General features: G+C 38.6%; 1 protein-coding gene across 1 annotated transcript in view; it reads left to right on the forward strand.

Annotated features, from left to right (window-relative positions):
• THEMIS (thymocyte selection associated) overlaps nt 1–27,715 on the forward strand; it is a 73,078-nt gene extending 45,363 nt beyond the window's left edge. The window contains exons 5-6 of the mRNA XM_032681719.1: nt 18,558–18,708; nt 27,567–27,715. Coding sequence (XP_032537610.1) covers nt 18,558–18,708; nt 27,567–27,715 — 300 coding nt within the window. The remainder of the gene's footprint in view (nt 1–18,557; nt 18,709–27,566) is intronic.
• Nucleotides 27,716–27,959: the final 244 nt, after the last annotated feature.

Genomic DNA, 27,959 nt, shown 5'->3' on the forward strand with positions numbered 1-27,959 from the left:
CACTTCTGTAATTTTGTTCTCTCTTCTATCTCCCATCTCTCCTCTGCTGAGCATGCCTTCTTCACTACATCTAACTGAAATAAATACATCCTTGGACAGTAGCTCATGTACTTTGTTGCATTGTTCCCTCTGTTCTGAAGGGCCTTGGTAAAAAATGAGGTAGTAGGACACAAAACTGGCCAATATCAGCTATAGCTCCTGAGACAGCTAAAAGTTGGATGATAAGAAGACTATTTTAAACCATCAAAGCTCCCTCTTCCTCAGCTGTAATTTTTTTGTTACACAGCACAAAATTTCGCCTTAGGGTTTTTGACTGAATAGTGATGGATTTGACAACAGTCTCACCTGTACAGTGGACATGTAGCTGTTAATGGGGCACTTCATTTCAGAGGAACCACACAATTAAGATAGCTAATGTGCTTCTAGTTTTTAAGCCTCATGTTAGCAATTTCATAAAGGCTGTGTTCTGTTTTCAGCAGTTTTGTCTGCATTCATTGCTGGAGTATTTGCCTTAGTGGTACCTGAGGCATGCTTCCATGTAGCTCTGGTCCAGCTCTGATGCTGTCATTCTTACACATTAGCGTTCCCTTGTGACAAAATTAATTTGAAGTCAGCAGGACAGCTATGAACATACATAAATGCTGCTAAACATGAGAGAGGGCTACCTTGTTTACAAACAGTGAAGAAGAGATGATCCTTGCTGAAAGAGCTTGCCATCTGCAGGGAAAAAAAAAACCTGCAGAAAAAGCCTGTATCAAGGTTAAGGTTGGAGTTATAGTTGATATAACTGAAATGAAAACCTTATGTGGTCTGAAAAGACATTATGGGCATTGAGGGAAGCTATGAACTGAGGCTGTTACTTTCTAGTATATTTTCCTGTGCCTGTCATTTCATCAATGCTTACCTGCCTTACAGCTCAGTGGAATACAGTGTCCTGCATTCTGCTTTCTATTTTCGTGTAAGTCAGGTCCCCTTGGTATCTCAGATAACACTGTGAGCTAGTTGGTAATTATTGTCATAGTGACCAGAATACATGGTGAATGTTCACAAAAGGCAGCTCTTTGTTTTGAGGGATCAGGTTCATGTTTTCTCAGTGGTTTTAAGACAACTAACACGTTTATGTAAGATACCATTTTTTATGATAAAAAAGTTAATTAGAGACTATTTTCTTTATTGGCAGTCTATATTTAAATCAACTCATCTTTGTACCCTTAACCATAACTTAAGGGAAGTTTTCTGACCTTAGACCTTCATTTAGAAGGTTTCCATCATTCTATATTCAAAATATATGTCATGAATATATCAATATTTGTTATATGTTCATGTTTCTATTTTGTCAAGAGTAAGGCAAACTTGATTTTTTCCGCATTTTCATGTTACTATTAGCTGTACAAGAGAACTGTATAAGGGTAATATGAAGAGAGATGAGAACAAAAGGCTACTGCTTGCTGTAAGGATCCTGGGGAGGTATCTAATACTATTGCAGCTGTCTGTTGCTTCAATTTCTAGGCAGCTGGAGGGCTTCTTACACCTAGGGACTTGCCTTGGCCAATCACTGGCATATAAGAGTGGGATATTTGGATGAATAGAATTCCACTAGGAAATGGTGTGATGGTGAAGATTCATTGCGTGGATATTTACAGCCATTGTATCACCTACAGGCCCATGCAGAGCGAGGGGCTTGGAATCTCTAAGCCCTGCAGAAACATGCAGTGAGTGGCAATCCCAGCAGATATCCTTCTGCTCTAAATAGCTGGAGAACTCTTGTCAGAGGGAACAGACAGCAGATGACTTGCCTGCAGTCACTCAGCAGGTTAGTGGCTGGGTTTCTTGGCTAGCAGACCTGTTTCGTCCTAACTAAATCTCTGGGCAGAATTTTTTCTCTGCAGTTTTTGAGGAGAAAAATAAACTGAGATCCCAGATACAAAGTTTGTCAAACAGTCAGCCTATAAAATTAATTCAAAACAACCATAGTATTTTTTAAGTCAGCATTGTTGTTCAGGTTGAATTAATGCTATACTTGGAAGGATGCACTTGTCACAAGTCTGTAATGTGTCCCTATACATCTACACCAAAGTCTAGCATGAAGTTCTGTGTTAGAATAGCCTTGTGAAGTAATATTAGGTATTAGTTTTGCATAATAATTCTAAACTAGTTGGAAATCATCACCAGACATCTCTTTCTTGAATGATGTCCCCTTTTGTAGTGACAACCAGAATAAGTTTGCCACCTTACTCTCCTGGAACTCCCTCATGTTATCTTTACAGTGTAAAGATGAAATATAGGCAGCTAAGAAAAAATACTGGAGCAAGTGACTACTGTATTTAGCTCTCCTCTGAAGCAAAATCCTCAAGAAACTCTTTTGTGCCAATATGTGTTACTGTTTCCCTGGCCCCAAACATTAAATTCTACTATGGCCATGAGAGACCAAGTCAGAGGACTGCCAGAAATAAAGGATTTTGGTCAGGTATGAAATAAATGTTTTTGAAGGGGTAATTTTGAAAGGAAGCATTTGAGATGGGCAAAAGAGGCTATTTTAAGAGTGAAGTCCACTCTCCTATACTACTGCTTTCAGTCTTTAAATAACTTTGCAGCCATTGATACTAAGCAGCAGTAAAAAAGCATGTGGCTCCATTTCTGCCTCTATGCATTCATTAACAAAATCTGATAAATTGTTTAAGATCAATATTGAGATTTGAGTGGCCTCCTGATTTTGTGCCTCTGTGATGCTACCATGTTCAGTAAAGGAACACCTGCCTACACTGGAAATCAAACCTTTGGTTTTACTTTGTCTTCCACTTAGGGCTGTGACCTAATAATTACTAAGCAAAAGCAGAAGGATGCTGCTTGATTTTATGAAATGCCCATGCGATACATTTCTAGCAAATAATAAATCACTAAATGAATCTTTTCATCTATAAGAGGAAAAGTAACACTCATCCTGATGTATTTACTTGAACCTAGGCTGATTTCCAACTTTTGTCATAAGCAAGACAAAAGTAGCCATTGGGAGCAAGAGATGTGCAAGACTGGAAGAAAACATAGCATGTTAATGAAATGTACTCAGCAGAGAGCCTATTACAGTATCTGTCCTCTCTCCTGTGCCACTGCAGAGCTAAAAGTGATTGATAATAACCTTGTAGTTACAGTAAAATTTGCCTACAATTTTATCATTGCAGTCATGGCATTGATCTACAGCTAAATGAGATAATTCCTATGTGCTATCTTGCCAGTCTGCCAGGAGCAATGTACCAGTCGTACCTGTAAAGTCACAAAAAAATGAATACCTGCTTGAATCCACTGCTTAATATAGAAGTTTTAGATAGCTACATTATGAAATTGCTATAAAGAATATTTTTTAAGTTAGTAAGAGAAATTTGATGAGAACTATTTAAACCTAAAAATTTCCATCAGTAATACTGCTTTTATCAGAAGAGTATTTGATAGCCCCTGCTTTTCTCCTTTCACTATATGAATGCAAACCAATTTTTCAGGGGAAAAACATATGAAACTTCATAACTGCAGTCTTACTTATATCAAGTTCTAAGACATTAGAAAATGTTTGTGCAACAAACAATCTGCAAAAGTGTTAGACTATTACAAATATCAAAATAAGCTGGTTTAAAATACAAGACCCTTTATTTCTGCCTTTTTTGTTGTTTTGGGTTTTTTTGTTTGTTTGTTTGTTAAATCTCAAACATAATACATGGTGGATCAAAAGTCAAGCTCTTGGAAATTTTACCAGAAAATTCCAGTGAAATCCTGGACTAGAAACCAGGCAGTTCAGTGAAAACTTTCTGAATCTTTCAAAGATATGTGTAAATCTTTCACCCAGTTTCTTCAAAAATGTTGTCTGTCACCTAACTCCCCAAACTTAAGATGAAACTTTTGGGACACAAACCCTCACAGACCACCTCCTGCAAAGGTTTGCTAAAACCAGTACATAGTTAAAACTCACTGACCTCAGAGAGCTCCACACTTTAAGCGTGGCTTCTTACTCATCCCTGGATCTACCTCTCACTTGCATTAAAGGCTCTTTTTGCTATGGCAGTGCAAAATGGGGCCTCAAAAAGGAGACAGTTACTGTCACAGGAGGTACGTTTCCCTGTTGCTAACATGCCGGTTATAGAGGTGGCCAAATGGGCTAGGAGGAGTCAGAAATTGCTAACCCTGTAAATTCTGTCTCAAAAGGAGGTATTGGGCATGCCCTTAGGTTGCTTATGACACAGCTTTTTAATTCACAGCAATTTTTTTTCCACAGTATCAGTCAAGATTGCAAAATTTGAGACTTTATGTCTTAGAATAATAAGTAATGCTGAAGGGAAGGCTTTTGTTGGCAAGCAGGGTTGTGCCATCCACAAACTGTTGCTACCTCACAGATGCTCTTTGATGATCCATGTGAAATTAATGAGAGATTTCAGTCCAACTCCAGGTAGATCAGAGAATTTTCTCCCTAGAGCCATTTTCACATGCAGTGTCACCTGCTGTTGATCTTATTAGTTATCTAAGAAATCAAAATAAGTGTTGGGGGGTGAGGCTAACCTGAGATCCGCATGATTTTTATAAGCTTTCAAATGTCACCAGGCACCCAGAAAGCATGGATGGATTTGTAAGTTTTGAAGTTTTCTACACCTAAGTAAATAGAAAACTATTAAACCACAGAATTAAAGACAACACACTGTACATTCTTCCTTTTTTCTTGTCAGTCTTTTCATATATCCACAAAGAAGCAAATAAATAAATGATGCCAAGTTATTTTCTCTTTTTTTTTTTTCTTTGAATTTTGGTAGCACCCACAATATGTTAAAGACTGTCCCCATACAGTTTCTTCCCTGAATACTTTTTTGTTTAAGACATACTAGATTTATATATCTGATAGATTATTCAGCTTCCTCCATGCCAAAAAATACATATAGCTGTAGAAAACATTGTTTCCAAGGTCCTGACTTTGCCAACTGTTAGGCTTGTTCAATACCACACTGAGATTTTCCACTTGCCAAGTGGGATTGTTCACATAGTAAACTTCAGTATGTGTGAATGTTTTGGCCTCTAAGGCTCTGCTTTTGCAATTAAACATGTGCATAGCTATACTCACACAAGGATGCACACTCATTGTAACAGACTAATTTACTCCAGCTGATTAGATATTTTTCTTGCATTAATCTGTTTCACACTGGGTCAAGAACACAACAATAGCCGAAACCAGCCAAATTATTTTGAGAATTTGTGTTGCTTTTATTAAACTCTCAACAAGCCATTTTCCAAACAGCTTGAAACAAGTACCAGCAACCTCTGACACCACCTGTGACTTGGCCAGGCTCATTTCAGGCTTTCCATTTTGTTTCAGCTTGGACAACTTCATTTCTGTCACGTACCTCTTTATTTGCATGATCTACAGCAATCTTAATATGCTCATGGTGGCTGGCGGAAGGCACAGCTGGGAGGTAACCCCATATTCCCAGAGCTGGAATATTTTTGCATCTGCTCAGTACCATGCCCCTATACAGCACTGTACTTCCACAATCTATGTTTTTGGTGAAATCAAAGAAAAGAACAGCTCTGGAGAGATAAATGTCTTCTCACATCTGCCTGTGGTGAGTCTTTCTTCACAGGCCTGCTGTGCCAGACAGTTTCCTGAGGCAGTAATGGCTAACTCCTGGCACTGCAGCCAAGAGCCTCTTCCTCTTATGCCTGCCACCATTTTGCAAACCAGATGAAGGAAATGAGAGAAGGTTGGAGATCAGCAGTCATTTCAGCTGGAATTTCAAAGGAAAAAAAGTCCTGCTGCTGGCAACGCTGCCAGTTTGATTAGACATGCTCACCTTTTTGTTTCTGGAGCCAAGTTCATAGATCTGGGAGACCAGTCTGCAATGTTGCTTGCAAACTTTGCTGCAATGTAGGGCATAAAAACTACACTGATAATCTGACACGTAACACATATCATTGAGGGGAGGCCTAGTGTGCATGTTTGGACTACTTACTGTCAGTAAGTGTAAGAAAGTTGTCTTTCTTGTGCACTAAATAGGACTGCCAATATTACCGCTAAAGACTGGCATAAGATTGATGTGATAATAATCTCTTTTAAAACCTTCTGTGATCTTGTATTTCCACCTCCTGGACCCACCTGACCATCTGAATGTTGAGCATGAAACCTCAGGAGAAGACAGCATTATATTTTAAAGGCTAGCTGCTGAATCAAGAAGCAAATAAATACTTAAACTTGGCTCAAAGACTGAATGAGATGAAATTGTAGGCTGCAGAGATAAAACCTTTTCTAAATTCCCAAGGTAATTCAGTGGACTAAAGAAACCAAAGCAGTCCTATTGTTGAAACTCATGAGAGTTACACAGCTCTTTGCCCTTGTCAGTACTTTGAAGTATTGTCCACCAAGCAAGTATTTATTTGCTCAAAGAATGTTCTATCTGGTGTATATATGTGGTCACTGTGGCAAAGCACTCTGAAAATGTATGTGGATACACTGACAGGTCAGAATGTAACAGCTGTGTGTATGCCTAGACATAGGATACAGCAGAGCATGCCAACAGCTGTTTAATGCATTAGTCAGCTGCAGCAGTGCTTAAAACCCCACCAATGTGGATGTCTTCCTGGGTTTTGTAAATGTAGTACAGGAATTATTTACTTCATTATTTTGGTTAGGAAATGCAGATATTTACCACTTAGACTGTATTCTGCACATCGAGTCTTTCAGAAAAATATTAAACAAGTGGCTTAAAAGGCCTGGTTTAGTATGTTGAAACTACCTACAAAGTTCAGACACTATTTCATGAAGACGTATACATGCTGAACATGAATGAATATGAGCCGGGGATAAGCAACATCCACTTTCAAGATTGCACCATCTTCAGTGTCATCTACAGAATGGTGGAACTAGCAACCAAGATTTTATCAGGGTATCTTTGGTTTTATGAAAAAATGCATATTTAACATGGATGAAATTTCATTATCTCCTTTTGAGCTACAGCACTCAATGAAGAGATGGGAAAACAAATCTTTAGTGAGATTAATGCAATCCAGATTTTCCCATTTTTAACCCAAGAAAGCCAACCACTATTATACCTAAAGTATAATTCTATAATGAAGAAATTGTCCCATATTAAAAAGAGAAAAACAGTGAAAGGAGACCTATTTGTGAAGCATGATATCTGACTGAGAATAAAATCTACCTTAAAGATCTAAAAATTACCTAAATATTTAAATACCCTAGAAGACTTTATCACAGACCTTTCTGTGTCTTACAAAAATAAACCACAGGTGTTCGCTCATCTTTTTAATAGCATCCCAAATAAATGGAATATATTGAGAATGAGTAACTACTGTCTCCAGATTAGTTCCTTTGGGAGCAACAGGAATGAGTGTCAAGATACCATCACAATCAAGCAAGAGAAGAAAATATCTAATTGCTACATAACTCCTGTGAAGAAAATACAGGAGGCAAGGCACAGTGGTGTTTGCTGGAAGAAGCCTGTGGTATGACACATCCATCTCTGTCCTTTGGACAAACTCATAATGCATTAAGATGAACACGTATGGGACAGGCCTTGACTTCCATAACATAAAGCAAAATGGCTGAATATAAACCTTCTTCTGCTATTCGACATTTTTTAGTGTATGAGGGAAGTACCGTCATCACTGTTTTCCATGCTTATTAGGATGACTTCTCAATTGTTATTCTGAAAGCCAAGAAATAATGGGTTGAGGTTTGTACAGATCCTCTCTTCTCACTTATTTCTTTTTGAATGGGCTTAAAAGGTTTTCCTTATAAATGCCACTGAGGCATAGCTCTGAACATTGTTGGAGTGCCAGGCCTGTCCTACAAACCCAGCTCTCTGGAGAGAACTTAGAAAGGGAGTGGATTTAACAAAAGCGATGGAAAACAGTTACGAGCAGAGGAGGATATTTAATTCTCATTCTCACAGCTTGCTATTGAGGCAGATCAGGCTACAGCCTGGCTCTGAAGTGAGCTGGTTATCAGGGCCTGCTGTTTGCCATAGAGATAACCCAGGGAGATCTCTCAGACCTCCAGTAGCTCCAGTGCCCAGGAGGGAAGGTGGTTCAGGGTGGGGGGGCAGGAAGCAGAAGTGGGCACATCACATTACAGAGTTTCATTTTGATATTGGGGAGCAAAAGCCCTTGAAAGCCTTTCCACCTCTTACTTTTTGTTCCCTGTAGTGAATTGAGGAAATTAAAATCTAAAATGCCAACAGACAGAAACAGACCAAAAAGTCTCCTTTTAATAGTTTTGATAAGTACTTGTAATTAGAAGTGAATTTTTTTCAGGGGGTGAACACTTCCCAATTTGCCAGAAGTTCCAGGATGTGAACATCCTTTCTGATGAGGAAAAATCCAGATCCTCTACAGGACATGGTTCAATGTTGCCAACAAACCAAAACCCCCTGTGACTTAGCCAGGTTTGCTAACTACCAATATGTAGCTTAACACAGCTGCTAGGGAATTCATTTTCAGAGCTTTGAAATTATGTTGGAGAAAAAAGAACAAAAAGGGAATTGAAAATGGGGCAGAATAGTTTCTTTCTGACAAAACAGGCTGGCTTCTAGTGGGCAAACTGAAATATTTATATACTCATATTTTTGTATACATTTTTATGTGCATATGTGTGTGAGAAGGCAAAATTTTCTTGAAGGAATCGAAACATTGCAGAAATACCTGTTAGAATAGAAATGTATTTTACTAATAAAATAACCCATTTTCTTTTCACTCCTGCTGTTACATTTCCTGCTGTGGCCTGGAAACTGGATGATTTTGAAAAACAAGAAGCCTGATGCTGGACTCAGCCATGACTGAGTAAATCCAGAATAATGCTTTCAAACTGCTGGGAGTTACTCCAGATTTACACCCAGTTTCTGAGGTCTGAGTCCAGTCTGAAGTATTTAATTCCTACCAACAGAGTGTCCTGCTGCTTTCCTGAGGCTGCTGTCTGCCACGCACAGCATTTTCTGTCATGCAATAAGAGGAAGCACAGTGTGAGCTCTGCTGGACTTGCAGACTTATGCTAGGAAGGGCAGCACAGCAGTAAGAATTGAAAACAATTTATTTTAAAAATCTTGCCCCCCTACTCCTTCCCTTCCCCAGTCTCTGCAGGACCACAATTAGAGGAAATGGGGCAGGATACAGTCAGATTAAGGGGAGCCCAAACAAGGCTGAAAGAAGATCAGGAGTTCAAGGGGAGACTGAGCAGATACTTGGAAGAGAGACTCTTTAAGGGTTACTAATAGACAAACCACATCAAACTCAGGAAATTCCCTGAACTGAAAATAATAAAAGGCTGAGAGTGTATTTCAATATAGCAGGTCACCTTGCTCAGTTCTCACTCTTCCTTGCTGTCTGCATAAGGCAATGGTGAAGAAAAAACACTGTGTGAGATGCATTTTGACCTGAACCAGTATGGTTTTTATTTCATTTTTTAGGGACAGAGAAGATCTGAGGACTCAGAGAGAGACAACTGAGACAACGGTGCAGTGAGGGCTGCCTCATTTGAGGTTCTGTGTTAGGAGTTACAGGAAATTTCATTCTTCTTTTCATTTAGTTTCAATTCAAATTTTCAGCACACTAAACTGCACTTATGTTCACATCAGCTTCAGCATTCAGATTTCATTCTGTTGAGTAGATTCCATCTGCAGTTTGGCAAACCTGCAGGTAATTAGCTCTCCCTTGTAATTATATTTCAAGTTAATGTCCTATTAAAGATAAATGAGAAGAATTCGCATCTACTGCTTAAGTGGTGATTGCACAAAATACAACATTTCATAGTCGTTGAACAAACAAGCACTTCCATTTGCCAAGGTGAGGTGCATTTGTAATACAGAAGTAGATCTCAATAATTTACTTCTTCAGGTGTACACTTTTTTTCTCCCAAGAACTTCAGTGCTGAGTGGGTGAGTAGCCCAGGAGAAGAGCAAAGCCTCCTTGGGGTTAAGACAGCGGACTCTCCAAGAAACTATGGGGTCCTCTTTTTGCTTCCTTTCACAGTTGCCATGAGCGCCATGGAAACCAGGATTTTCACAGGTTGCTACTAATGGTGTTTCATTGCCCAGTCTGAAACAGTCCAGGCCTAATTTCTTTAGCTGAGAGCTGTGGCTAATTTCTTTAGCTGAGAGCTGTGGCTGCAGTTGCTGTGCCTGCTGGCAGTGAAGGCAGAGTGCTGAAGAGTCAGTGTGTATAGAAAGGTGACAGCTTGTGGCACCTCCCTGGCTCCTACCCACTTTTTGAATCTATGTAGAAAAGAGCACATTTCAATTTGCCAGCATGTAAAATGCAGAAAACAATATTTACCTTTCACTGCATACTGTGCTGAAGAGAGAAAGTGCTGTTTAAGACTAAGTACTCAGAAAAAAATCTAAGCCTTAAGATAAAGACATAGCTGCAAAAATAAATGTAATATTATTATCACCCACATTATAGGAAAGATGAAAAAACTGCTCTCTGCTCCAAGGCACTGAGGATCAAGCACTCCCACCTTTATGCATTTATCAGGTAGAGAAGAGGGAAGAGATGGAGCTGGGAAGGCAAAATGCAGATATGCACTTTGCATTTGAACTATTGCTTAAAGATTTTTAAATACACTTTTTTATTTGTAACACCAAGAGCTGAAGGGGTAAGGCTCGTGATTTTGCGCTGGCTAATAGAGCATTGTTTCATCCCAGGCCACTCATGGGTGCACAACATCATTTTCTGTTCTCTTTTGCTTGTACACACACAGAACTGGAAAAAATTGTCTGGGAAAAGAGGCTGACAGCTTCAGTTACCCAGAGACATAAAAGACCCTTTGGTAGCAAAACTTCATTTTAAAGTCTCTTGAGACGTAAATTGTCTTATTCTGGGATAGATTTTGGGAAAGAAAAAGATCTCATTCAACAAATGATTAAATGAGTACTGTGAGCGGTGAATGAGTACATGAAAGTCATTGGATTAAGAACAAAAAGCTTGGGGCTCTGAATTTCTGGAGCAAGCAAAGAATTTTAGTAGAATGAAATATCAATACACTCTTGTGTGATTTTTATTGATGACTTAATGCAATTTATTTTGTCTCAGTCAGCTGAAGAAAATTTACCTGAACTGTGGGAACTGTCACTGAAGAGTGGCACTATTTCATTAGCTCATTAAAGCCCTCCCAACATTTCCTAGAAAAGCATGGACCATTTATGATCAACAGCTGTTTTTTAAAGGTCGTTCTATTGGCTGGATCCCTTTCTCCCCTCTGTTTGCTACTCCCCCTGCAATTATTAAACCTCATCCTGTTAAATTACAAGATTTTAACATTTCACCATATTTCATCCCCCAAAAAATCATCAGATCTGATCGAGCGTATTTTTCTTTCTGCCTAGTCCCAGACAGAACCGCGGAATTTGCTGTGCTTGTCGTTTTAAACAGGTGGAAAGGGATGAACCAGGAGGAGAATCTTTGTCAGAGGGGAGTTCGGATGCCGGGTTTTCCTGGTTTTACCGCTGAGCCGCGAGCCCCGGCAGCCCCGATCCGGCGGGATGCGGCGGCGGACGGAGCCCCCTAGCGGTGCCCGCCGCCCGCTGCCCCGTTTATTCCTTTCAGTCAGTGTGGCGGGGGATTCCCAGCTCATAGATAAACTGCGCGTCGGGCAGGGCTCGGTGCCGCTGATTTTTCCAAGATCTTTCGGTTTGGTACATTGTTTTTGTAGAAATGGATCCGGCTAGAACATGGCTCTCTGCTCCGGTTTGTTTTGGTTTTAAATACAAATATTCTTATTCAAGCCCTGAACAAGGATTAACTAATACTGTCCCTACTGTTAGGAAAACAGCACTTTTTAAATACGGTGTTTGAACCCTTACAATGAGCCTACAGCAGCATCTGCCTGTGATCTAGCATGACTTTATTTATAATCTTACCCTTTTTAATCTTTGGGAAAAGAACCAGGAGCAACCTGGTCTAGTGGAAAGTGTCCCTGTCCATGGCAGTGGAGATGCAACAAGATGATCTTTAAGGTCCTTTCCAACCCAAACTATTCTATGATTCTAAATAAAACCCAGACTGCTGACAAGGAAATTCAAATTAATGGTGTTCTTGTTGGTATGTACAGAAAGTACCTTGTGAGGAAGAAACCTATCGAGTGCTTGAACCTGGATCAAAGAAACCTAATGTGATCACATGTTCTGTGTCTCTTTTAGGCAGAGAAGAACTCATAAACTAATGTAATTTTGTTCCTGTCTTTGAGATGATATAACCTTGACCCCTTCTTTGTCAAAAATAGCTCATCTGCAGTTTATAGTACCTTATGAGTCCTGCAGGCAAATAATAATTCTCCAAAGTGCTCTTGTCCTGTATATTAATAAGGCTAAATGAGGATCCTTTTTATTGCCCATGGCCTTTCTGGAGTTTCTTCTAACTAGCTCTTCTCCTTTTCCACACTCCAGTGGACTGTGGAAAATGAAGACTTGATATCATGTACTGGAATCAGTGCAATGGAGAAGACCGTTAAAATTCTTTGCTACAAAATCATAGACCCTTGTCAGTACCCTTTGCTATGGGTACACTGTGCCCTTGCAAAAATTACCTTGATGTGCAAGATAAGTTGGCTTGCCAATAGATCATGCAAGAAGGCTACCTTGGGATACAAATGAGTAATAATCTAAAGGTAATTGTTTCTTTTCAAGTGGAATAAATCAATCCTGTCTACCGTAATAACACAGATTTTGAGAGGTGTCAGCAATTTGCATATGTGTGTTCCCATTATTCAAATTTGTCTTTCCCATCTGTTAGGTGGGAGCACCGATTCCTGCTTCTAGTCATGCAGTGGATGAAATATATTTTCACAGAGTCATAGAATGGTTTGGGTTGGAAGGGACTTAGAGATCATCTGGTTCCAACTCTGCTACCATGGTCAGGGACACCTTCCACTAGACCAGCTTGCTCAAAGACTCTTCCCACTTGGCCTTGAACCCATCACTTCTCTGTGCCAGTGCCTCACCACCCTCACAGTAGAGAATTTCTTCCCAATATCTAATCTACTTCCTACTTTCAGTTTAAAACTATGCCCCCCTTGTCATATCACTACAGTATCTGATAGAGTCCCTCCTCATCTTTACTGTAAGGCCCCCTTTAGGTACTGGAAGGCTACTATAAGGTCTCCCCAGAGCCTTCTCCAGGCTGAACAACTCCAGCTCCCTCAGCCTGTTTTCATAGGAGAGGTGCTCCAGATCATGTTTGCAGCCATCCTCTGGACCCACTCCAACAGATCCATGTCCTTGTTATGTTGAGGTCCCCACAGCAGAGAGGCAGAATCACCTAATTACGAACATTGGTGTAAATCTGATCAATGAAGTTACTCTAGAATGTAGTTACTCCAGAATGTATTTACTCCAGTTTATGCTTTTGCAAACTGAAAAACTATTCGGATCTGTGTTTCAGGATGGTCTGAGGTTCTGATTGTGATAGTGTTTACACTGGTTGATATGATATGGGAATCGAAATCTGTGATTCTTCTCTAGTTCACTGTAGTTCCAAACTGTCCCTGCAGAAACTCATGCAGTTGAAGCAAAATTAAATAAGTAAGTTGTAATTCTGTAGGTTGCTCAGAAATTCATGAAGTCTTCTCTATAAATCAGCAACTATGAATAACCTTAGACTGATATGACTCTTCCTAACCCCCTCTTTCACAATTTCCTTAAAATATTCTCTAAAATATTGAAAACTAAATCTTCGTTCCGTCTGGTTTGGGCTTCCCCATGAATAAAGTGCTGTGTGACTCTTGCAGAATCATCATATGCAGCTTTTGGGGATAAATTGTCTTTTTTGTTTGTGTTTTGACTGTGAAATCATTCCTCACACTTTCATTCTATGTATATAGCTTTTTTTTTTTTTCTGGCAGAAAGGTGCATCCAGCAATTAAGCATTTTGCAGATAAATATATCCACGCAGTATATGCCAAAGCAAAAAATATGTATCTAGAGCTTTGGCTTGGGTTTGTGCAAGCAGTAGAGAGTGCCACTCCAAGCTGTCTTTAAAGACTGCAGTAAAAGGTTTATGATCTGTATTTACTAGCGTGGGTGACTTGTAATAAATGTACTCCAATGGTGTAGTGCCATGTCCAGCACTGATTGCTCCAGCAAATGAGTACTCCTCTTCACTAGAGTCATTTGTAATCATGTAACAGTTTGACTTTCTGTCTGGAAAAGCATAGCTTTGTCACACTGGTTTATGCCACTACATCTCTCACAGCATTTTCAGAGACTATGACAGCTGTTGGTTTCATATTTACTCCCACATTATTCTGTACTTTAAACAAATGTTGTTTCTCCTTCTTTACTCTGAATGTTCTAGATGCTGTTGAGGCTTTGTTTCCTTAAAAAAAAGCAACCAAACAATAATGTGTATTATGAACACATGTATTATTTTCTTTTTTTTGTAAATGGATTTAACAGCCTGTTTTCTTACTTGCTGTAAGAGCTTCTCTTTCTTCTGTTCTATCTCAGAGGTTACAATAATTTTGCTGGGCAGCTCCAGAGTTGATAGTTGGTTTTTTGTTGTTTGTTTGTTCTGTGTTTTTGTTATTGGGTGGTGGTGGGTGGTGGTGGTGTTGTTTATGGATATTTTTTTGTAAGAACTTCTGTGCTATTTTATGGGCTTACTGAGTAGTTGTGACCAAATACTGCTGTCTGATGTATGTGTGGAATATGGATTGCCTTCAGTATTTTTGGGTTGTATCTTGCAAAGGAGCAGGAATTTCCAGTCATGTAACCATCCTGGGTTACAATTCGGTTCCTATAAGAAGAAAGCTTAAATTGATCAGAAATTCTTCAACCTGAGGAAGAGGCAGCTCAAGAAAAAAGACTAAAAACCTGAATGCAGGGAGAAAATTAATAGAAAGGGATTACAGCAGCAGCATGAAATTATGAGGTAGGGCGGCAAAAAAACCCCACAACCAAAAGTAAATTTCAATGCAGAAGTAAATTCTGGAACTCATTGCCACATGATATTGATAACAGAAATGTGAGTTAAAGAAAACAATTAGACACAGTAATGAAAGAAATATTCATATGGAAACAATTGTTGATATCCCAATTTTTTAAGTGAGAGGAGAACACACCTTGGAGCTATGAGAAGAAGATGATAGCATACACTTACATTGCAGGGGAAATTGGCATTTTGGGAACAGGTTTTATGCAACTGGGGCTGTAGATAGGGAAAGCATTACTATTTGTGCAGTGCCATTCATAAAAATGAGAACTACTGTCAGATTTCACTGCTTCTGCAGAGAGGCAGAGGGAAGCCTTGCATGCAGAAGAGAGCTCACGCACACACATACATGTAGTGCATTAAACTCTTCAGGTAACCAAGGGAAATTAATTCAAACCATTTAGTCCAAAACTCAGTTTGCTACTGCAGTGTTTTCAGTTTGAGCACCTTCGATAAACTGCACTCACTTACAGCTTCTGCAGAATGTTGACACTTCTGTTCTTACTAAAATGATGCATCTCTGCCTCTTTAGGTCTCACCTTAGCACTCACACTTTTTTGTATCCTGTTTGACATAACACCTCCTATTTCCTGAGAGGAACTGTGTACATTTAGACTACCTTACCTTTACGGCTTTGTGCTTTGTCTCCTGAGTTGTTCCTGGACAGTGAGCGAGCCTAGAGATGTAATGGGAAGTGCTTTGCCACTGGGGTAAAATTTTTAGTTCATGCACATGTTCCTGTTGGTTGTATTTTCCAGATGCTGAGATTTGGTGTTTCCTCATGAGTAGTCTCTTATAACAAGTGACTGTAGTTCTAATCATGAGGTTTTAATTGAATTAGTGTTTCTTCTGGCAGTAACTACTGAAAACCATGGCTGATATCCTGACTTCTTTAAATTAGTGGAATAATAACTGCATAGATGGAAACCCTGTGCTGTTAAGTACGCCAAGTATTTGAAAGACAACTGTAAGACTTCACTCTTACATAGTTTTAAAAAAAATCTTATCTCTATGGGTCTCTAATATAACTGTTATCTATAGTGCTATTAAGGATGTTAAAATGTGATCAGATTTTAGCATAAAGTGATGTGACAGTTCACTCTCTGTAATTATATTAGTTTTTAAATATTTGAATTCTGCATATTTTAATTGGTTTGCAAGTTGCCCCAGGTAGCTATTGTTTCACAGCATGTGGTTTTACTGAGGAATTATAAGATTAGCACAAATTTCAGCTACATTTTTCCAAATGAGAGGATCTTTCTATTTTGATTCCAAGGCTTGTTTTTAGTTAGTTAAGGCAATACAAAAATAAATAAACTCAATACTTATTCATCATATTGATTGCTGGTATTAATATGTTAAATAAGGAGCTGACTAGAAAATAAAAGAATTTATAATTTTTTAAAAAATCTTGTTTTTTCTTTTTTAATGTGTGCTATTTAAATTAAGGATCCATTTTCACCTGAAAGCTGATTACTAAGTGAAAGTTTTCTGTGTGTTAAGTATGCCAAATAACTTGAACATTGAAAAAATCAGCCTGTGAATAATAAAGTTACCCTACTCTGCCCAAGACCTTTCATTTATGATAAACAAGTATGACTGATACAAAGGATGGGACTAGTTTAGTGACAGCTCTGAAACGTGGTTATTTAAGCATTTATTTTCCCCCAGCAGAAGGTGGAAATTTCTCAATAACTATCTGTAAAGTGTGTGTGTTAGGGAAGGTTTAGGTTGGATATTAGAAAAAGGTTCTTCACCCAGAGAGTGTTTGGGCACTGGAACAGGCTCCTCAGGGAAGTTGTCACAGCACTAAACCTGACAGAGTTTGAGAATTGTTTGGACAATACTCTCAGGCGCATGTTGTGATTCGTGGGGATGGTCCTATGAGTTGGACTCAATGATCCTTGTAGTTCCCTTCCAACACAGCATATTCTATGATTCTGGGATTTGTATTATTGGGACAGTCCAGCAACAAACAGGTGGTGCATACAGGCATGTTTAGGTGCAGATGATCAAGAAAAGAACTGGAGATGAAAGAAAGGCCATGCCATGCTGGTGAAAGAAAGGTAAAGATCCTGTAGCCTCAGTGAAGCTGTTCCCCAACACACCAGCCGAGCATGATCCCAGTTTGAACAGTGCCATTTCCATTGGGTTAATTCTCTGCTGTGAAGAACTTATTCTGATGTTTCTGTCCTCTTTGTAAAATATTTCTTAGCTGAATTTATTTTTGTACAAGTCCTTGAGGTTTTTTTTAATTATTACATTACTGTTTAAAGCTTTGCTTGGCCTCAGTGGCAGTTTTGCAATCAAGGACAGCACTGTCAAGCATTGTAGAGCCTGTAGTGCACAAACATGCATTGAATACTGTAACTCAACTGCCCCCTGCAGATTCAGCTTGCAGTATTATTCTTAGAAAATAGAGAAAAGTACCATAGATTCCTCTAACTGAAAAATGAGGGTCTTCCACTTATGCAATATCGTGACCCACCCACTGAGGAAAATCATCCCTATGTGTTACACGTTTCATCCTCATCTGGTCTTCTTAATATACTCTATCAAATTTTCTATTTCAATTACCTGTGACTTTCTTGTTGCTAGCTAATATCTTTTTTTCAGAAAGGGTAGATTGTCATAAAATGTGGGCTTGTGTTGTGCCTTCACAAATTGTGGGTTGATTCTGAAAAGATCAAATACTATTACTGTGTGGCTACTGTCAGTTTTACCAACATGACCTTATCTCTCTGAATAGGATGGGCTTTGTCATTGCTGAGGAAAAATCTACATTTGATTTTGAATGGAAAGTATATACTGATGATTTCTTAAAATATATACTCTCTGGTATAATGATTGCAATTGGTTTGTACCTATACTGCAGCTTCACCAAAGATACACCTTTTGACACTTTTAATTGACTGTTATTTACACAGCCAAAAATAGGTATTTGACTGAAAGTATTTATTATATAAATATCTCTGAATTAAAAATAAAACAAACAACGGAATTATGGAAATGTATGTATCAAGCCTGAATTTCAAGGGATGCAAATATTGCAGCCATATAACTTTCTGCAATGTAGTAAAACTATAATTAATTACTCCATAATTGTCTGTTCCCATCATCCATCTATACTTACTATGCTATGAATGCTACTGGGTAAATGGAATTGAAATGTCAGACTTTATATGAATTTGTGATGTAATACCTAACAGAACACATTAAATGAACAATCAATACAATAAAAATAGTTAATCAGAAAGTAATCTGTATCAGCCAAAAGGATAAATAAATCTCCTGTTGTTTGTGTGACTCCATATAGCCAAAAAAAAAAACCACAACAAAAAAAAAGAAAGACTGAAGATAGGTTTTAGAGGTAATTTCTTCACCTAGAGTGCCTTCTGGTCATGTTATTTTGTGATGTACATGCCTCAAAGACAAGCATTGTGGTAAATGTGATCCATGGCTTTGACAAACAGATCTGTGGTTAAAACTCACAGAAGCAACTCAAAGAATGTTGCTCTTACATGTCACATCTCTGAATACATCAGTTAGGAATAACAATTTACATGTAAAGTTAATGTACTCTTCTGTTTCAGAAATTTTGTGTAGATACCATGAAGAAATTGTGCTCAAGTCAAGCTGCTGATGTTTCAGAATTGCAAGTCAGTTGTCAAAATGATTTGGTGCATTGTGAGAATAAGGACAAGACTGGGAAAGCTCCACTAGTGGAACCTACTATGATTAAAGGTCAGTTAAGCTTTATGGTTTGAGCTATTAATATAACAAAGCTTAACCCCAGCCCTGATGAAAGACTGACATACAGGAGCATCTTGTGTTATTTCACTTGGAATCTGTGGCTTAGTCAAAAGGGATGAAAAGTGAACATTTCTGTTCTTCCTCCATAAATGCTGTAAGGCAAATTCATCCAAGCTCTCAACAGCAGCATGGTATTAAACTCTGTTTGACACTCCAGCATGAATATTCAGTGGGTTTGAGGAACAGACATTTGGAAAAGATGTGTTTTCCTTTAGCTTTAGGGTGATGCTTACACATAATCTGTTAGAAAAGAATACCTATCCCAAAAGGTTTTAAGATGAGCAAGCATTTTGCACAAAGATATGAGGATGTCTTCAACTCACATTTTTGTATTTTGAAGAAAAAATAATATTGAGCAAATTGCTTGACTGATAATTGGATTTAAAGTCACCATTTGTTTCGATTTCCCATAATTTTTGATAGATAGATAGTTTTTCTACTTATCTTTCAAGTTTTTCCTTTTGCAGAAAGGAACCATACTGAAGTTGAGAAGCTAGATGATAAGAGGACAAATCCAAATTATATTTATTATATAGATACAATAACTTTGCAGTTAATAGAAAAAAAAATATTTTGTTACTCTGTCAGTCACAGGTTATATCTGAAATACAATCATATCACATTAATTACAACACTGGAACATTTGGAAGACTAAAGCACAAATACTTATCCTCACAGCATTTGTTAACTGATAATTGATATCAATATAAGAACCTCCCATAAGGTTTCTCTTTATTTTCTTGTCATTCAGTGTGTCAGACTCTTAAAAAGGATTGTCTATTTGAAACTATGTGTATTGAAACTTCTAAAAGCAATGTAATTTTTATAGAGAAGAATTACAGTGTCATGCTGAATATTCATTAATCCTTATTGCTGTGGAAGTTGATTATTTGAGGACTGATTTTTGAAAGTGCCATGGTTTCACGCCAGCTGGCAATCAAGCAGTCACCCGCTCACTCCCCGCAGTGGAATCGGGAACAAAATTGGAAGGGTAAAAGCTAGAAAACTCATGGGTTGAGGTTAAGACAGTTTAATAGGGAAAGCAAAAGCAACACACAAAACCAAAGAAAAACAAATAATCATCAGGCAGGTGTTCAGCCATCTCCAGGAGAACAGAGCCCCATCACGCATAACCTTTACTTGGGAAAACAAACACCATCACTCCAAATGTCCCACCATTCTTCCTTCTTCCTCCCCCTTTATACGCTTAGTATGATATCAGATGGTATGGAACTTCAGACTTTGGGCAGTTTGAATCACCTATCCTGGCTGTGTCTCCTCCCAGTTTGCCATGCACTCCCAACTTCTCTTGTCAGTGTGGTATTATAGAAGCAGAAGAGGCCTTGGCTCTGTGTAAGCACTGCTCAGCAACAGCAAAAACATCTCTATATTATCAACCCTGTGTTCAGCACAAATCCAAAACATAGCCCCATAGAGGCCACTATGAAGACAGTTGATTCTACCCCAGCCAAAACCAGCACAAAAAGGTATTTTAGTATGTGGCAGCTTTGAAATATAATTCCACATATGTTATTTTGTGACTTTAAAAATCTCCCTTCAGGCTTCATTTTGTCAATGTTTAATGAATTGATTAGATTTTATAGTGGTAAACGGTGAAGCTTACATATTGGTGGCTACAAAGGACAGCATCTCTGTTTAAACCTCACAAAAAAAAAGAAAAAAAAAAGATTACCAGCATGGGTTAATGTGGTACTCATTTTTGTCAAGGGAACTACCTGCAAATCACTGAGGCTTGAGTTTGAAAACCACTGTCCATGCTACAGGGATCAGTCAGATCACGTGCATGGGTTAGTCTCTGTGGGGTGAGGCAGGCATGGGAAGCAGGGGGAACACACCTGAAGAAAACTTGACCAAAGCTTACTGAAGTAAGCCAGACATAAAGCTTATGCTGAGGACACAGAAGTCAATGCTTGTGTAGGTGCTTTACTAGATGGGTCTAGACTCCTCACAGACATGGAAAGTCACACAGGCTAAAGTTTCAAAATGGCTTTACAGTCAAGATTCTTCAAATATTTTTCTGAACACAGCTGCTCGGTTCATGCAGTGAGAAGTGGAGTCGTACAGTCACTTCCTGTGCCTCTTACCTGCCCTAGAAAGAGGGCTGCCTCTGTCAGCCATGCTACAAGCAAAGTTTCTTCCTTCTTCTTCTGGACACTAGAAAACAGACTTGGACTTTCTGCAACAGTTCATTATTTGGATCTTCTATTGAACATGTTTCAGCACTATGTTGAAACAAAACAATATTGCTGACTGTCTGAGCTGCCCTGCTTGAAGTCTGCCTGCCACCTCTCTCTGTATTCACTCAGAGGCACTAGCATTTAGTGTTTTGTCCACCCCATTAAGCCTTACTTATATGTCCTTGATAAACCTTTTTCAGACTCTTGAACAGCACTTGATTTTTATTGCAATTTTTCACTTTCTAGCAAAAGTCTATTTGTCCCAGACAATTCTCCATTTGTTTTTAATTCTGAAACAATCTGATTGAAAAGAAAGCCTTTTCCAGGGGCTTTTTGAAGTTTGGAAATATCTTGTCTTAGCTATTCTTCTCTATTTCCTTTGCTCCTCATTCCATCAAGATCCTAATGTTTGTTGTAACATCCCTTCTGAGAAAGCAGAGTTTACTTTCCTGCTGGCTGAGATTCACATATCAACTGTCATGGTAGATTTCTGACTTAACTGTTCCTGTGTCCAGTAGACATTTTTTTTTAAAAAACTTAAAGTATCAGTCAGGCTCATCTTTGTCCTATCTACTTATTTCCCTGAGTTTATGACTAGAGACCTGTGCTTTGAAGGTAGCTTTGTGTGTCTGACCAAGAGTATTAGAGAAAAAGTGATGTTAGAACTGCTAAATGCTTGCGGGCCTCTGGTACTGCAGAGATTCACAGCACTTAACTTTTGCCTGCTAGCGCAGTTCTTAGCCATGTATCTGATTCAAAAGCTCATCAGTCACGTCTCCTGCTTCCTTTATCATGAAAGTGGCCATTAGATAATTTGAAGTTCATCCTATATACTGTATTTGCTTAGACTACTCACGGAACACCAGATGAGGAATAACTTTTGTTACTGAAGGTTTCAAACAAACTCCTGGTACTTCAGTTCAGTACACACATAGAAAATCAAGAAGTAGTATCATAATGATTCTTTTTTTGCAAGACTAGGAAAATGCTAGGAAATTGCCTTGGAGTATATCCCTTTACAAACTCTGTCTGAATTGGAGCATAGTGTGTATTTGAGCTGGGCAGATTTAACCTTGTCCAAAGAACAGTGATGGATTGTACACTGACATACCCGAATTAAAGCTAAAGGTTTTTCTGAAAAATGTATAGCCCAAAATTATTTGGCTTTATTCAAATAGGACTGTAGAATTATACAGGAGATTAGATTAGATGATAAAACAGTTCTTCCTGGCCAGCCAAGGGATCCCCATGAGTCCATTGTTGCATGCAGCAAGCTTGCCTGTTCCAGAGAGTATGCTCTGCTAATTCACAAGATAATGGATTTAGAAAATATGTCAAGACTAATGACACAGACTCACTCCTGTGGGTTTTGAGTGGGAGGAAATGCACCATTCACTGACTAATCTTTAAACTTCTACTGATGAATGTTCAGCCACCCTCTAAAGCACCAACCTATTTCAAATTCCTAATAAGGATATTGAATATGAACTCTCAAAAAAAAACCAAACTGGTTATAGAGACAATTAGTATTTCTTACCAAAGGCCAGATAGTTCTGAAAGGAAAAGCAACATGTTTTTCTTTCAGTTTTAAAGCCTCTATTGTCTTTCCTTATGGAGTTCATGTTAATAAAGGTAGGATTTATTATTCTTACGTCAAAGAAATTTAACCTTTTTGCTCTGTTGCAATTAAACCTCAATAGGCCACTAAAAATATTATTTTCTAATATTTGACTGAGTTTGAATCCATTAGAAATAGTAGCAATATCTGCAGGATAACTCTCAACAGAAATCTGCTGTATCAGCTTCTCTTTAACCTTGAAAGTTATTCTATGTGGAGTTTCTGAAACATTGCATAATCTTCTTGCTCATGGCTTAGTTTCTGGAATTGTTACAGTCTGCAGTAAAACATTATTTATGTTGATTTTATTTTTTGATGTTAGGATATTTTAGGGAAGGTATTTATTTATACTGTCTTTAGGCACTTGATTTAGAAGGCTAGTGGGCTTGAGAAAGAAAAAGAGAAATGGGCCTTCTGATTGTACTTTAGGATACACATATAATGTCTAATAAATTTGGCAGCAAAGATGGTTTAAGAAATTTTTACCCCTGTGCTGTAACTTGCTGTCCCATTAGTTAAGACAATACATGAGGCTATGTCACTGCGCTCTAAAACCAGTATTAAAATGAATTAAACATAGCAAACTCAAAAACTTAAAAAGCAAAACATAGAATTCTAAATTATTTTGAAAATAAATTACTCTTTCATCACAGAGATTTTGCATTAGTGTTCTGAATTGGGTGTAGGGGATAAGCAATATGAATTAGGAATCCTTTATGCATGTGTGACAACTCTCTCCAGCTTCCACACTCAGCTCAGGCTTTGATTAGAGCAAAGCTGTTATTAGATTCTCTGGCTCCTCTGGTCTTGTAACTATCTTAAAAAAAAAAAGACTCTTGGGTTTTGGGCTGTAAACACAAAACTTATTCTTGGCTACCACATCTTCTGAGCTCAGTTTAAAAAAAGGCAAGAAAATTGCTTAAAATATGGAGATCATCTAATTTCATAGGATGGTGAGTAAATTTTAGTAAATTATATTTAAACATTTTCAATCAGCTTTGCCCTTAACCAAACTCTAACTTGCTGGACAGCAGGGGGAAGAAAGCTCTGAATCCTTCCACATTTTACTGATTTATTAGATATGACTGGTTTTAACTGCAGTAATATGCAGAGGTTCCAGGCAGGAACTCATGGATATGGTTGCAAAGAGGGGGTATTGCAGTGTTATATGTAGTGTAACTAAAGGGTACATCATGTCAGTCCCCTCTCCCACTCTCTGGCAGGTTCTCCTCCTCCAGCCTCATGACGAGCAGCACTTCAGAGCCTGGGAAGGTGTGGTTCATGGTGCCCTGGGCCCTTTCCCTTATCCTCTTGCAGGAACGTGTGATGAGGCAAGAAATATGTGATTGTTTAAAACTTACGGCAACCATTTCTGATCTGGAAGAGCTGTTGATACACTGGAGATTTATTTTATACAAGGCAGTGGCGCAGCAGTGGAAATTAGATCTCAAAAAGTTCAATAAAACCATCAAGATAGACCAGAAAAAAAAACTGAGGAAAAAAAAAAGAGGAGAATGAAAGAGGTTAACAGTTGTGTCTCTCAGGAAACTTAAGATTTTTTTAAGAAATTAAATTTAAGATTAAACTTTTCCAAACAATAGGTTAGTAGATTCCAGAGGGAGATAAACATTACCCATACATGAATTGCAACTCTACAGTTTATATGAAATATTTGAACTGTAGCACTTAACAGTTTTTAAAGATACACTACATCATCACATGAAGGAACAGTTGATGGATATCAGCTCGAGGAACAATCCATTAGTTTTATGGGCTCAGATTCTGCTGTCACTGAATGACTTTTAGTAGCAGTCCCTAAGGAATTAGTTCTCATTAGCACTGAGGAGCATTAGAACCAGGCTCACGGCAAATAAAATGCTACTGTCCATAAAAACACTTTGGCTTATGCATATACCTTCAGTTCCGTGCATTTTCACGTATGTGATGTGCAGAAATAAAGATGTGGTTCTACCATGTTGAATTCATAATATTATTATGCAGAATATTTCACAATTACTTTTTTCAAGTTAGGCATAAATAAACAATAAATGCTATGTGGTTGAATGTTAATTTATACACTGTAAATACTGATCTGAAATATTTACCATAGCTATAAAAATGTGTTATGGTCACACAGCCAAAGGCATTTAGGTGTGCAGCCAGCCTTGTATGTACATGAGTTGGGGCCTCTAGCACTTGTTTCATCCAACTAAGGGTCTTGATGGGTTGGGTTGCTTCTGTTGCCTACATTTTGAATAAGGACAAAATGGAGAGTTATGACAACCATTTGTGACCCTGAAATTTGTGAAAAAACAGCAAGTATATTCTGAGAAAAAAAAAAATCAAATCCTACTCACTTGAAGATACAAGTGAGATAAATGGAAAATTTTAGTCTGCAGAGCACTACCCTTCCACTATAAAGGCAAACGTAATTATACAAATTGTTCCAGGAAGAGCAGAATTAATGAAGTTTGGTTTAATAAGTATTCAGGTCTGTTGTCCCCTACTGCTCCTCTCTGCCTTTCCTGATAATAACCAAAACTCTCTTTATGGTGCTCCTATCAAATGAAAAAGAGCAAGTCTGGAGCTATGTGTGTGTTGAATGGCCAACCAATATGCACACACTGACTTATCCTGCTGTCTGCTGCCAAATGGAGTGTATGACAGCTGTGTTCTGCATCTTTCTCTTTCAATGGAGGAACTAATTCAAATCTTGCTTTTGTAACCACGGTAAGACTTCTGCCCCCTTTTCAAATCTGACTGAAATTGGCAGAAATAAACTTGTAAAAGTACCAAAGAGATTGACGAATGGATAGACAGCACGATGACATAAGCCTTGTTTTCTTGGCAGGCTGACATGACCTATCCGATTAGGTAATTCAGTGTTGAGGGTAATAGATTTTATTTTTTTTTCAAACAGGGAAGTAAATTGCATTGATTTCAATATTCAGAATCCCCTTGGGATTGTTCGGCTTGTCTATTCATTGCTTAATGCTTTATTGAAGTGTAAATATATACATTTGAGAAGGCATCCTGCACAAGTTTGGTACTGGGGACAGCTGTGATTTAGTCTGGCCTGATGACATTAATTTTCTTTCTCCTTGAGCTGTCTTGCTTAGAACCGCATAATTTTGTTTGCACATGTTTGGGAAAGAAGAAAGTCTAGCTATGCCACCCATGAGCAATCTGTACCTTATATCCGTATTAGCAAGTCTAAGTGCACAAACAATATTTCCCTTGCTGAATCACAGGGATTAGCTTATTCTTTCAGTGCCTGTTTTATTCATTAGTTTACTTTTACTGATATCAAACATAGCCAAATTGGAAATTAACTACAAACCTGGAAATGCTTATTAACGAAATAGTGGCCATATGTGTGAATGAGATCTTCAATATATTTGTAATCATATGCTTGGGATTTTGTTTTGGTTTTTTCCTTTTGATACCTAGATCTGGAAATATTTTGCTAATTTAGTAGCAGGGGACTTGTGTATAAATTGGTCTGTGATAGACTGTGTACTGGTGTGGCCAGACAGCTGCTTGATTAACTTGGTGTTTATTTCTAGCCTTGAAAAAACCTATAAAGGAAAGAGTCACAACTTCAGAAAGAAATTATTACTAACCAGTTTTTCAGGGAGAGACACATCAGCCATGGAGAGTCTCAGGAGGAACACAATGGGATTTGGAGACTGCTGAGAGATTATACAATTATTGTCTTGGTGAAGGGGCATACGGTGGTTGCAAGAGTAAACTTGGCAGGATTCGTGTTTGAGAAGCTTGGTCCCATGAAGAAGGACATGTTTAACAAGCACAGCCTTGCTGCGAGGTCAGTTAGTGCACTACTGTAGGTTGTTTCAGGTTGCATCGTAGCAAGTTAAACAACCATGAACAGCTGTACCCAAAGCAGTGTTTCACATGGTTTTGCAATTTCAAGTGAAACTTTTTGCTGTAGAAATACAGTATCCTCTCAGCTCTATTAAATTATAGTCTTCCTGATAAACTTCAAGGGTGAGCTGTTCTTTGCAGGGAGACTGATGATGCCTCCACCACCACCTCAGCTCCAGCTGGTCCCAGTGCCACTACTTCAGCCCTGGCTGGTCTTATTACTACCTGGCTTTTCCGCACCACAGCCTGAGCTGAGGGATGGGGTGGCTCTAGAGGAGGGATGTGGGGCACTCACTGACTGATCCTTATGGGGTTCTGCAGGAGACCAGTGGTCCCATGTGTCTTGCAGAGCTCCCTCTAGCTTCAGGGAAGTGGTAGGACCACCCAAGCAGGGGAGGAGACTGGGGCCTCCTGACAGCAGTCTGTAGCTCGTCAGTGTGAGCTGTAATGTGAAACTGTTGCTGTGCCTAGATAAAAAGCAGGGGCTGCCCCAGCCATTGAACTCCCAAGAAGTCTCCAGTGAGGGTCTCTGCCCTTTTGGAAAAAGGCTGCTGCTTTCTGAAAGGTTTGTCCTTAGTGTTACTTCAAGCTAGTTTAGATGGATATAAAGAAATGTACTTCAACACTTTTCATTTTAACCTCAAGCCACTTTCAAGACTATGTCTGTGTTATTCCCTTCAGAATAAGCAGCAAGTGGGTTTTCTGGCTCTAGGTAACACCGTGGTTTCCTAGCTGAAGTGGCTCGTTTTGTAAGGCAATGAAACACAGGAGCATGGGAGCACATCTGCGGTAAGGGTGGTATGTGTGGCTCATGGCAAGTGGACTACTCTTCTCTTACTATGGTCAGATAATTTTATCTGCCTGCTTTTATGCTGTTAGTGATTATATCATTTAAAAGTTTCAATAAACCTTAGTTATATGTGCATAGGTAGCAGGGAGTGGTCAAATTAGAGTACTAGTACTATACGAAAAACGAAACATTGTTTTCTTTGCTTGTATGATTACCTGTTTGAATTGTACTTTTTTTTTTTTCAGGCCAAGGGCAGTGTCTTCCATTTCCTACAGTTATTTTTTGTTAATTTTTTCAGGTTTAACAAGTAATTATGAGGCAGAAAAAGAAGAGGAAGAAGAGCATGACTACAGCTATGTGGATGAAAACATAATTGAAAACATAAGAAAAGCATTTCATGACAGCAGCATTGGAAATAAGCCTGCAATCTCTGAAGGAAGAAGGTGAGCATAACCTATGGTCACTTATGCAAACAAGAGCAGTCAGAGTGATTTTTCAGACTGGACAGCAGTCTTCACTCCTTGAAACAAGAGAAGTTTTTCCCTTGGGGCTGCTGCTGTTACCCCAAACGTCCTGTGAATATGGCAGGAAAGGCACCTCTGAGCTACCATCTGTGACCCCCTGCCACTCTTAGCTGTGTCACCTTTGTTAAAGTGGTACCTATCATTGTTCTGGGGATAGAAGTGCACAG

Source organism: Chiroxiphia lanceolata, chromosome 3, assembly GCF_009829145.1.
Source record: "Chiroxiphia lanceolata isolate bChiLan1 chromosome 3, bChiLan1.pri, whole genome shotgun sequence".
NCBI classification, from domain to species: domain Eukaryota; kingdom Metazoa; phylum Chordata; class Aves; order Passeriformes; family Pipridae; genus Chiroxiphia; species Chiroxiphia lanceolata.